We start from the raw sequence: 12,578 nt of genomic DNA, 5'->3' as shown, positions 1-12,578 counted from the left end.
AGTTACAGGTTTTGTTCAAAAAACAATGATCTTTCGTTCTACGCGCCATCAATGAATAAGCTCTGAGCCACTAAGCCTCACTGTCAAAGGAATGGTTCATTCCCTCCAGGATTGGGATGCGATGGTTATAAACTAAGAATTTTATTAAGCAGTGATGTAAAATCCATCCTCAAGATGGAAATTCAGTTTTCACGGGCAGATTCTAGGTAGGCATCCCGAAAACCAATAAATAATCAGCACCCAACATTAATGCACCAAGCAGGGCAGAAACAATGTGAACAACATTTATATTGCCGCGGTTTTTCTTACTAGACATGTAATATGTGCATTTTTAGTCGGGATGAAGAACCGTTATACTGCTACCCTGGTCGCGATTAAACCTAGGAGTTTCCGGATCCATATGGCTCAGCTCCTTCAGGTGGATAAATTAAGACCCTTTCTCATTTCAATGAGTTATGTCCGAGCAGCTCTCATACATAGAACATAGAACAGTACAGCACAGAACAGGCCCTTCGGCCCTTGATGTTGTGCCGAGCAATGATCACCCTACTTAAACCCACGTAACCCGTATACCCGTAACCCAACAATTCCCCCATTAACCTTACACTACGGGCAATTTAGCATGGCCAATCCACCTAACCCGCACATCTTTGGACTGTGGGAGGAAACCGGAGCACCCGGAGGAAACCCACGCACACAAGGGGAGGACGTGCAGACTCCACACAGACAGTGACCCAGCCAGGAATCAAACCTGGGACCCTGGAGCTGTGAAGCATTGATGCTAACCACCATGCTACCGTGAGGCCCCTACCTTGCAATTATTTTACTTGCGACTGTATCTCTATTCTTTATCACATAATATGAAGGAACGACAGAACATCTGCATTTAGATCCCTTCTTCCACTACCACAAATCAAAAAGCATTGAAAACTGGATTGCAATATATGAAGTAATTCTTACCATTGGCTGTCCGGGGTCTGAAAATTTCACCTTCAAGTCTTTTAAATGCTTTAAGATAGGCTCATCATGCTCCTGTTAAAAAAAAACAGGATTTGTAAGGTTCATCGGTGTAGCATCTAATTTATAATAGTCAATCACTAAACTATATCGGCAAATCCAAGAGCACTACCATCTAGAAGGACAAGGGCAGCCTATCATCTAGATGAATAAGGGCTCAGACCCGCCTGAAAGTCTCTTCCCAAGTCACTCACCATCCTGACTTGGAAATATATCACCGTTCCTTCACCATCACTGGGTCAAAATCCTGGAATTCCCTAACCGCACTGTACCTGCAGCAGCTTAAGGCAGACACTCACCACCACCTACTCACAGGTAATTGGGGAAATTGAGCTACCCTTGCACACTTAAGGTTTCACCCAATTCTAGCAACAGGCTAAATTCAAGATAAAACTAAGATACAAAATAAAAACAGAAAATGCTCGAAAAACTCCAATCTGGCAGCATCCAAGGGAGGGGTTGAGAATTAGCATTTTGATTCAAAGCGTCTTCTTCAGAAAATGTTTTAACAAATAAGTCAGCCATTTTGCCTTTTGAGCCTGCTCCACTATTCAATGGGGTTATGGTCTCAGCTCCACTATAAACAAGACTCCTTTGCCTAACAAAAATCTGACAAACTCCATCTTAAATAAAAACGTGTCCAACTCGAGTTAGTGTCAGTGGGGACAGTTTAGGTAGTAGGACCATTGGATCCCCGTGTGGTTGCCAAAGCCCCCTTTGTGGGGACTGTTAGATGTCAACTCCACTACAACCCTTACAACTTGCCCCTTGGTCCATGGTACCAAGTTTGGTTAAGATGGGCCCAAGGACCTCAGTAGAGTTTTCCAATATACAGACAGACATTTATATTTATGGAACACAAGTCCACCTGTATCATGTCACTGAGCAAATCAACATTTTTGAAGACCGTCAACCAAAACTCTGGAATTCCCTTTGGCTCCTCCTTTTCTTCATCTTTTTTCTCTTCCTCCACTTTAACCTTTTCTTTCACTTCATCCTGTGATTGTTGTGTGTGGGGGAGGGGGAAGGAGAGGAGGATTGGGGGGGGGGGGGGGGGGGGAGGAGAGAGAAGAGAGAGAGAAACGAGAGAGGTGAAACAAAATTACAAGGATTGCAAAATGAATCCAATTTTTGGTCTGAAGCAAAGTTCACCAATTTTTAAACAGCATACTCATGGCTTGTTTCAAATCTGATCGATAAAGCCATTTGGGTAGTCATCCAATGATCAACCCAATATAGCCCTGAGCACTATGTCTGGAGGGGGTGGGGGTGACAAAATCATTTAGATATGCTAACATTTATTGCCTATCCCTAATTGACCTTGAAAACATTGTGCTTGAACCACTGCAAGTGTAGAGGTTTGTACAAATGAGTGGCTTGGTAGGCCATTTCAGAGGGCAACACATGAAGGATGGCAGCTTTCCTTTCTTAAAGGGCATTAATAAATAGAACAGTACAGCACAGAACAGGCCCTTCGGCCCTCGATGTTTTATGAACATGTGCATTAAGAGTAGGCCACTCAAACTCTCGGGAGTGCTCAATCATTTCAACACGATCATAACCTAAACACCACATTCCCACCTACCCCGATAACCTTAGTAAATCAAGATCTACCTAGCTCAGCCGTAAAAACGAAGACTTGGCTTGCACCTTTTGAGGAAGCATGCTAAGACTCATGACTCTCAAAAACCTTTCCTCGTTATTGTCTTAAATGAGTGGTCTGTTATTTTTAAACAGTGACCCCAAGTTCTAGATTCTCCCACAAGAGAGAAAACCTCCTTTCCACATCCATCCCATCAAGACTACTCAGGATCTTAAAGGTTGAAATCAAGTTGCCTTTTACTCTTCTGAACCATCTAACCGGTTCGATCTTTCCCCAGACAATCACCCATTTCTGGTCTAATAAACCTTCGCGCAACCGCTAACACATTTACATATTTTCTTAAATAAGGAGACCAATACTGTACACAGTATTCCAGATGTGGTCTTAACTGAAGCATTATCTCCCCGTTCTTGTATCAATTCTCCTCACCAAACGATAGTCTATTCACTTTCCACATTACTTGCTGTACCTGCACTCTGAGAATCACTGATGAGGACATTCAGATATTTCTGAAATTCAAAGCTCTGTCATCTCTCACCATTTAGATAAAGTATCTTTTTTATTCTTCCTGCCAAAGTGGACCATTTTACATTTGCCCATATACTGGGTCACTATGCAGAATTTGCAAGTTGCCCCCATGTCTGTGTGGGTTTCCTTGAGGTGCCCGCGTTTCCTCCCACAAGTCCCACACGACGTGCTTGTTAGAGGAATTGGACATTCTGAATTCTCCCTCAGAGTACCCCAACAGGCACCATAGTGGCGACCAGGGGATTTTCACAGCAACATCATTGTAGTGTTACTGCAAGCCTACTTGTGACACTAAGATTTTATTAGGAAAATTAAGAAAAATTTTGATATCACAGTTATCGCATGAATCCTGACTGATTGAGGCCATGAAGCAAATCTGAGAAGTGATGTTACTCACAATAACTACCTACATTAATTCAAAGAACATCACAGATATCAAATGCATTTAATTAATATTGTGGCAAATTTTACAACAGTTAGCTTACACTACAGGCAGTTATGAGCAGCACAGTCCGGATTACATTCCAATAACTGATCTTGCCATCTGCAAAAAAGCTCTCAGCATCTAGACTCTAGGATACTTACTGATAATTCCTCCTCATCATCTCCTTGCCATTTGCATTCATCCTCTGTTGGCTCAAAGATAGCATTGATAATATCACTTCTCTGAAGGAAAGACAGATAGGTATTATTTATTGGAAACCCCATAACCCACATCACTTCTCCAAGGAAAATATGCTGAAACATTAAGACAATACCTTGCAAATTATTTTCAAATCATTTAATGAGTTAACAAGAGGCTACAATAAACCCCACTGAGCTACCTGCATGACATTAATTATTCATGCTGTACCACCAATCTGGAGAGTTTCCCTATTCAAGTCTTAAAAGCATGAAAAGAGTGCATTTAAATAAAGTTCAAAAGTTCTCGTCTTGGCCCACATAAAAATTCTTTCAAACCCAATTACCAGTTGACTTCTCTCCACCCGAAAGATTATCCAACTACTGGTTTCTAAGCCCTTGAAAGCATTGACAAATCTTGACAATTGAGGTTTTTAAAACTTATCTATTCATTGTAATACAAAACTGCAAGTTTTTTAAAAAACTATTTGTTTTTCCCCGAATAAGTTACAAATATATGCCCATTACTTCAAGCTTCTATGCAAGACCAAGTAGGAAGAGGAAACAAAATGAAGTATATTAACTCTCAAGGAGCCTCAAACGGTTTAAGAAAGGTTCATCACATTCAAGCATGACTAGCGCAATTGTTGTCACAAGTGTAGATTCTGTAAAATAACATTTTTTGTGAAGCAGTTTTGTGCAGAAAGTAATGTCCAATAAAAATGTACCATCTAATTGACTTCAATTCACCTACTGCTACAATGTCAAGTGGAACTTCACCATCTCTGCTCCATGATCAACTGGCTTCACTATTCAGGTAGCACCCCAAAAAGGTGCTGCAGGAGACATAGCTAAACGTAAAAGAATTAGGGATGGGGGGCCTTTCAGTCATAATTAACCTTACAGACTTCCGGTGGCTGTGATGAAGTAGGAAGCCACACATTTGGGAGCTCCCATTTTAAAAGGACTTTGCGGCTCTTTTTAGAGCCCAAAACGGAAATTTTTCGACGTCTCCCGGTGGGGGAAGGTGTGCTGAACGACTTTCCCCGCAGTCCATGACTCGAACTTGGAGTGGAAAGGGTGAAAAAGCAGCAGCAGCTCCCCAGAAAAAACGGGGGAAGCATCCAAGATGGCCACCGGCAGAGCTCCAGAGGAGTGGAAACAGTGGGCCCAGGAGCAACTAGCTGCTCTCCTCTGCTGCTTCACAGGCTTCAAGGCTGAGGTACTGAGCTCTCTGCAGGAAACAAACAGAAGGCTGTCAGAGATTCAGACCACCCAGGGTGCTGCCATCAAGGAGTTGCAGACGCAGGCCACTGAACGAGAGGAGGAGGCCGGGATCCTCGTGAGTAAGGTGTAGGGGCACGAGGCACTCCACAAGAAGTGGCAGGAACGCTTAGAGGAGCTTGATCACCGCATGAGGCGGAAAAAACTGCGGATCTTGGGCCTAGCGGAGGGGCTGGAGGGGTCGGACCTGACAACCTACGTGGCTACAATGCTGAACTCGCTAGTGGGGGCCGGGTCTTTCCATCTGCCCTTGGAGCTGGAGGGAGCACACAGAGTACTGGCCAGGAGGCCTAAGGACAATGAACCCCCGCGTGCGGTGCTGGTGAGGTTCCACCGGTTCAGTGATCGGGAGTGTGTGCTGCGCTGGGCCAAGAAGGTGAAGAGCAGCAAGTGGGAGAATGGGGTAGTACGGATCTACCAGGGTTGGAATGCGGAGGTGGTTAAGCGGCGGTCCGGATTTAATCGGACGAAGGAGGTGCTTTACAGGCAAAAGATAAAGTTCGGAATGTCGCCTGTGGGTAACTTATTCGGACCGGCATTATTATTTCGATTCCCGGAAGAGGCGTGGGCCTTCGTGCGGACGGAGAAACTGGACTTGAACTAGGGGTTTGGGGTTGTGGGGTCGGTTGAAATATCTTAGCGCTGGATTCTGCTGTTGCTATGTTCATTTTTTTTTTGTAATTTAGCAATTTTTATATGGTTATTTATGGGGGTGTTGTTCTGCTATGTTTTTTTTCTGCTGTGGGGCATTGGTTGAGTTGTGTATCTTGCGGGGAGGGTCGGGGGGGTTTGTTGTATTCTATGTCGGGTTGGGGGTATGGAGTGGGGCTGTTATTTGGGAGAGCTGCGTCAGAAGGGTGTGGTGGAGCAGTGCGAAGGTGTGGGCTTTCCTCTGGTTTCCCACGCTGTGGAGCTGGGGGGGCGGAGACGGTGACGGGGGAGGCGGGGCCCTAACTGGTTCTTCCCCGCGCAGGAGCGGTGTCTGGAGGAGGGATAGATTGGAGGATGATCCCACTTTGGGAGGGGTCGGGTTATTGGCGGGAGTTTCCGGGGTCAGCAGAAGTTAACTGACCCACGGAAGTACAATGGAGGACGGTTCGCGGCTGGGAGGGTTCCTAGCCTGGGGAAGGGAAAGGGGGGGGGGGGATACCGGGTTGCTGCTGGTAGGGTCAGGAAGGAGCTGGTGGGCGGACAGAGGAGAGGTGTTGTCGCTGTGGGAACTGGGTTGGGCAGGGGGTGCTGGCCTGGGGCGGGCAGTCGACGGGCTATGGCTAGGCAATGGGGGAGGGGGGCGGGACGCCCTCTGATCCGGTTGGTCACCTGGAATGCGAGAGGGTTGAATGGGCCGGTGAAGCGGTCGAGGGTACTGGTTCACCTGAAGGGGCTAAAGGCAGATGTGGCAATGCTTCAGGAGACCCACCTCAAGGTGGCGGACCAGGTCCGCCTGAGAAAGGGATGGGTGGGGCAGGTTTTCCACTCTGGGTTGGATGCGAAGAACTGGGGAGTGGCGATTCTGGTGGGGAAAAATGTGTTGTTTGAGGCATCGGAGGTGGTGGCGGATAAGGGGGGTAGGTATGTTATGGTTAGGGGCAGGCTACAAGGAGAGACGGTGGTACTGGCTAGTGTGTATGCCCCAAATTGGGACGATGCGGGTTTTATGAGGCGTATGTTGGGACGGATCCCGGATCTGGAGGCAGGAGGTCTGATCATTTGGGGGGGGGGGGGGGGGGGGGGGGGGGGGGGGGGGGAAGAGAGAGAGAGAGAGAGAGAGAGAGAGAGAGAGAGAGAGAGAGAGAGAGAGAGAGAGAGAGAGAGAGAGAGAGAGAGAGAGAGAGAGAGAGAGAGACTTTAATATGGTGTTGGATTTTTCACTGGATCGGTCCAGCTCTAGGACTGGTAGGAGGCTGGCGGCGGCCAAGGTACTGAGAGGGTTTATGGATCAGATGGGTGGGGTGGATCCATGGAGGTTTGTGAGGCCACGGGCACGCGAGTACTCTTTCTTCGCCCACGTACATAGGGTCTACTCTCGGATAGATTTCTTCGTGGTGAGTAGGGGACTGATTCCGAGAGTGGAGGAGGCCGAGTATTCGGCCATTGCAATCTCCGACCACGCTCCGCATTGGATAGAGTTGGAGATGGGGAGGTGCGGGACCAACGTCCGTTGTGGCGGTTGGATGTGGGGTTGTTGGCGGAGGAGGTGGTGTGAAGGAGGGTCCGGGCAAGTATTGAGGGGTACCTCGAGGTGATTGATACGGGGGAGGTTCAGGTGGGGATGGTCTGGGAAGCCCTGAAGGCAGTGATTCGTGGGGAGCTGATATCCATCCGGGCACAGAGGGAGAGGAGCGAGAGGAGTGAGAGAGATAGACTGGTGGGAAAGATGCTGGAGGTGGACAGGAGGTATGCAGAGGCACCAGAGGAGGGACTGTTGGGGGAGAGGCGCAGCCTGCAGGCTGAATTTGATTTTCTGACCACTAGAAAGGCGGAGGCACAGTGGAGGAAGGCACAAGGGGCAGTGTACGAACATGGTGAAAAGGCGAGTAGGATGCTGGCTCATCAGCTCCGCAAGCGGGATGCGGCTAAGAATATTGCTGGAGGGAGAGACAAGAGTGGGAATGTGGTGTGGAAGGGGATAGAGGTGAATGAGGTCTTCAAGGACTTTTACGGGGAACTGTACCGGTCGGAGCCAACGGGGGAAGAGGACGGGAATGGAGAGGTTTCTTGACGGGCTTTCTTTCCCGAAGGTGCAGGAGGAGAAGGTGGAGGGGTTGGGTACGCCGATTGAGCTGGAGGAGCTAGTTAAGGGGATCGGGCAGATGCAGTCAGGGAAGGCACCGGGGCCGGATGGGTTCCCGGTGGAATTTTATAAAAAGTTTGTGGACCTAGTGGGCCCCTTGCTGGTGCGGACACTCAATGAAGCGTGGGAAGGGGGGACTTTGCTCCCGACAATGTCGCGGGCGCTGATCTCATTAATTTTAAAGAGGGACAAGGACCTCCAGCAGTGTGGTTCATATAGGCCCATATCTCTCAACGTAGATGCTAAGGTCCTGGCAAAAATCCTGGTCACCAGGATAGAGGACTGTGTGCCAGGGGTTGTGCACGAGGACCAGACAGGTTTCGTGAAGGGAAGGCAGCTGAACACGAATGTGCAGAGATTGTTGAATGTCATCATGATGCCGGCGATTGAGGGGGAGGCAGAGATAGTGGTGGCACTGGATGCGGAGAAGGCCTTTGATAGAGTGGAGTGGGGGTACCTATGGGAGGTGTTGGGGAGGTTTGGATTTGGTGAAGGGTTCATTAGATGGGTAAGGCTGCTATATGAGGCCCCAATGGCGTGCGTGGCCACGAATAGGAGGAGGTCGGAGTACTTCCGGCTTTACCGAGGGACTAGGCAGGGTTGCCCCGTCCCCCTTGTTGTTTGCACTGGCAATCGAGCCGCTGGCGATGGCGTTGAGGGATTTAGAGGTGGAGAGGAACATAGGGTGTTGTTGTATGCCGATGACCTGTTACTGTATGTGGCGGACCCGGTGGGAGGGATGCCGGGAGTGATGGAGTTGCCTTTTCAGGTTATAAATTAAATTTAGGCAAGAGCGAGGTGTTTGTGGTGCACCCTGGAGACCAAGAGGCAGGAATTGGTAGGCTCCCGCTTAGGCGGGCAGGGGAGAGCTTTAGGTACCTGGGGGTGCAGGTGGCCAGGGACTGGGGGACTCTTCACAAGCATAATTTCACCAGACTTGTAGATCAGATAGAGGAGTTCAAGAGGTGGGACATGCTGCCATTATCGTTGGCGGGGAGGGTACAGTCCGTCAAAATGACGGTGCTTCCGAGGTTCTTGTTCCTCTTTCAGTGCCTGCCCATCTTTATCCCCAGGGCCTTCTTTAGGAGAGTGACTAGCGGTATTTTGAGCTTTGTGTGGGTACATGGGACTCCGAGAGTGAAGAGGGAGTTCCTGGAGCGAGGGAGGGATAGAGGCGGGCTGGCGTTGCCCAACCTTCTGAGGTACTATTGGGCAGCCAATGTGTCAATGGTGCGTAAATGGGTGATGGAGGGGGGAGGGGCGGCGTGGAAAAGAATGGAGATGGCGTCATGTAGAGGTACAAGCCTGGGTGCCATGGTAACGGCACCGTTGCCGCTCTCCCCTAAGAGGCTTACCACGAGTCCGGTGGTGGCGGCAATCCTAAGAATCTGGGGACAGTGGAGACGGCATCGGTGGGAAACAGGGGGCTCGATGGAGGCTCCACTGGGTGGCAACCATCGGTTCATCCCGGGGAACAAGGATGGGGGATTTAGGGGGTGGCAAAGGGCGGGCATCAGCAAATTGAGGGACCTGTTTATTGGCGGGAGGTTTGCGGGCCTGGGGGAACTGGAAGATAAATTTGACCTTCCCCAAGGGAACATGTTCCGATACTTGCAGGTAAAGGCGTTTGCTAGGCGACAGGTAGAGGGATTCCCTCTGCTGCCGTCACGGGGGACGATGGACAGAGTGCTTTCGGGGGTGTGGGTCGGAGAGGGGAAGGTGTCTGACATCAATAAGGTAATGCAGGAGGTGGAGGAGTCGTCAGTGGAGGAGCTGAAGGCTAAATTGGAGGAGGAACTTAGGAGCAGATAGAGGACAGGACTTGGGCAGATGCCTTGGAGAGAGTCAACTCTTCCTCCTCATGTGCGAGGCTTAGTCTCATCCAATTTAAGGTGCTGCACCGGGCCCACATGTCCGGGACTAGGATGAGTAGGTTCTTTGGGGGTGAGGACAGGTGCACCAGATGTTCGGGGAGTCCAGCGAACCACGCCCATATGTTCTGGGCATGCCCAGCACTGGAAGAATTCTGGAAGGGGGTGGCGGGGACGGTGTCGAGGGTGGTTGGATCCAGGGTCAAACCAGGGTGGGGACTCGCGATTTTTAGAGTTGCGGTAGAGCCGGGAGTGCAGGAGGCGAAAGAGGCCGGTGTCCTGGCCTTTGCGTCCCTAGTAGCCCGACGAAGGATTCTGCTACAGTGGAAGGATGCAAGGCCCCCAAGTGTGGAGACCTGGATCAGTGACATGGCGGGATTTATAAAATTGAAAAGGGTCAAATTTGCCCTGAGAGGATCAATACAAGGCGTTCTATAAACGATGGCAGCCTTTTCTGGACTTCCTGGTTCAAAGATAGGTAACTTGGTCAATAGCAGTAGCAACCGGGGAGAGGGGTTGTTGTGTCTATTCTGTAACTTTATATTGTGTTAATTTGCGTTGTTGTTAAAATGCTGTGTTGTTCATGGAGGTGGGGCGAATGTTTATGATTGTTAATATTATTGTTATTTTTGGTATTTTACTATGGTGCGTTATTGTTGTATAAATTCAAAATTTTTCTATAAAAATTATTTTTAAAAAAAATAATAATTAACCTTACACACTCCAAACATGGTGCATTTGGTTTTCTGAGCAGTTCTGCAAAACAATCAAGGTATTTAAAACTGAAATTATTGCTAACTGTTGCTGTAGCATAAATGATACACCAGTGTCATGTCAGAATCATTACAAATCCTATATAGCTATAAAAAAAAACTCCAAGAGTCTACTTCGTTGTATTTGATAATGTTAGTTTGGGTGTGGTCAAGGATAATCTCAAAATCCCAGAGAGGATTGTTGATTTGAATTTTAATTTCAAAGTATTGTGTGGATTGACAATGAGGAGAAAATCAATTGATACAATTCAGGTGGGCCCACTTTGGGTTGATTATTTTATGCTCAACTACCACTTCATACCCAAATAACTGCAAAGAATTTGGTTGTTAATTAGCAGCTACTAATAGGGATTAAGCTAAACAATAACTTGCGAGCTTTTCTTAAAACTAAAGATTAAAGCATTGCTTTTAAAAACCTTTGAATTTTCAGGATATAAAATGTTACCAAATACAGGTAGGAACATCCTGAGAGAATTTCATTGGAAATGCCAAAAATAGCTTTCAAAAGTGCCAAAGGAAATTAAGAGCATTCTTTGATGCAATGAGCATGATACCTACTAGTTTAAAAAGCCACAAGTTGTTGTATCCTCTGAAACAGCTGAACAGCAAAAATCAATTGGTCTGTGGAATTATGAGGACTCAGTAATGGAATCTGCATGAATTAAGCCAAAACTGTTTCCTTATGCTTCCATAGTTGGGCATCTTCGATTATTATTTTGGATTAGTTGCTATTGTGGCAAATACTGGATGCAAGAGGAACTGGGAATTGGTGACTATTCCTGGTGGCCTGTGCAAAATTCCATTGGGAAAGACGCAGAATGAAATCTCACCTTGTCAAAAAGGGGCTGATAGAGAGCAGCGTACTTTCGTTGCAGTTCATGAACTTCTGCATAAAACTTAGCTTCTATATGAGCACATTTCACTTGGAGATTCTTCAAAGCATTCACACGCTTCTTCACAATTTTAGGCAAGCTGAAAATCAGAACAAATTCCAAATTAACGTGCTCCTACTATGCAGTCAACATCCACTTAACACAAATGTAACTAATCTGGTCTTCCCTAGTAGTTTTAACAAGCACAAGCCAGAGTTGTATTCTCTTAAATCTCCAAATGAGATACAATTTTGCATTTCCAATCACCATGGCCAGAATCATCATTCTTTATTTCAGCCTGCAACACAATCAAGCACATGAGATGAGAACAAGGACAAAGCATCCTGGGCGGGTTACCATTGACCAGAAACTGAACTGGACTAGTCACATAAATACAGGGCAACAAGAGCAGTTCAGAGGCTAGGAATTCTGCAGCAAATAACTTGCCTCTCGACTCCCCAAAACCTGTCCACCATTTATAAGGCAGATCAAGAGTGTGGATGGAATATTCTTCACTTGTCTGGATGAGTTCAGCTCAGACAACACAAAAAGCTTGACACCATCCAGAATCAAGCAGTCGGCTTGACTGGCACCCAATCCACAAACATTTACTCCCTCCTCCACCACTGACAAACAGTGACAGCAGTGTGTAGCACCTAAAGATACACTGCAGGAACTCACCAAGGCTCCTCAGACAGCACCTTCCAAACCTATGACCACTACCATCCATAAGAACAAGGGCAGAGGATGCACATGAACACCACCACCTGGAAATTCCCTCCAAGCCACACACCATCCAGACTTGGAAATATATCGCTGCTCCTTCACTGTTACAGTGTCAAAATCCTGGAACTTTCTCCGTAACAGCATGGTTGTTATACTTACACCACATGGATGGCAGCTGTTCAGGACACCTTCTCAAGGGCAATTACAGATGGGTAATAAATGCTGGGCTAGCCAGTGATGCCCACATCCAACGAATGAATAAAAAAGGTGCAGGGTGGAATACAATTAGGGTTCTCAGGGCAACTGGAGTTTAAAAAGCAGGACAACAGAACTTCAGCAATGGTGCGCTGCTACCCATAAGTACAGAACAGGAGCATGATGGAGTCCAAACAGCAGACATTTGGCTCAGAGTCCATTCTGGCTCTCCACGGATCAATCCAGTCAGTCCATTGCCCCCACTGCATTTCCAAGTGCCCATTCAATTTCCTT

The 12,578-nt window shown here is 47.5% G+C and overlaps 1 protein-coding gene across 4 annotated transcripts in view; it reads right to left on the bottom strand.

The window, feature by feature from the left end:
- The window catches only part of nap1l1 (nucleosome assembly protein 1-like 1), a 96,499-nt gene that overhangs the window by 40,728 nt on the left and 43,193 nt on the right, over positions 1–12,578 (bottom strand). For all 4 annotated transcript variants that reach the window (XR_005458277.1, XM_038779932.1, XM_038779934.1 and 1 more), the window contains exons 5-8: positions 11,322–11,463; positions 3,734–3,814; positions 1,886–2,014; positions 961–1,032 (exon numbers count right to left, since the gene is read on the bottom strand). Coding sequence is in view for 3 of the 4 variants with exons in the window: in XM_038779932.1 (XP_038635860.1) it covers positions 961–1,032; positions 1,886–2,014; positions 3,734–3,814; positions 11,322–11,463 (424 nt within the window). In the remaining variant the exon portion in view is untranslated. The remainder of the gene's footprint in view (positions 1–960; positions 1,033–1,885; positions 2,015–3,733; positions 3,815–11,321; positions 11,464–12,578) is intronic.

The sequence above is a fragment of the Scyliorhinus canicula genome, chromosome 20, assembly GCF_902713615.1.
Source record: "Scyliorhinus canicula chromosome 20, sScyCan1.1, whole genome shotgun sequence".
In the NCBI taxonomy this organism is placed as follows: Eukaryota; Metazoa; Chordata; class Chondrichthyes; order Carcharhiniformes; family Scyliorhinidae; genus Scyliorhinus; species Scyliorhinus canicula.
Note: the sequence above shows the minus strand (reverse complement) of the source record. Positions and strands in the feature narration are given on the sequence as shown.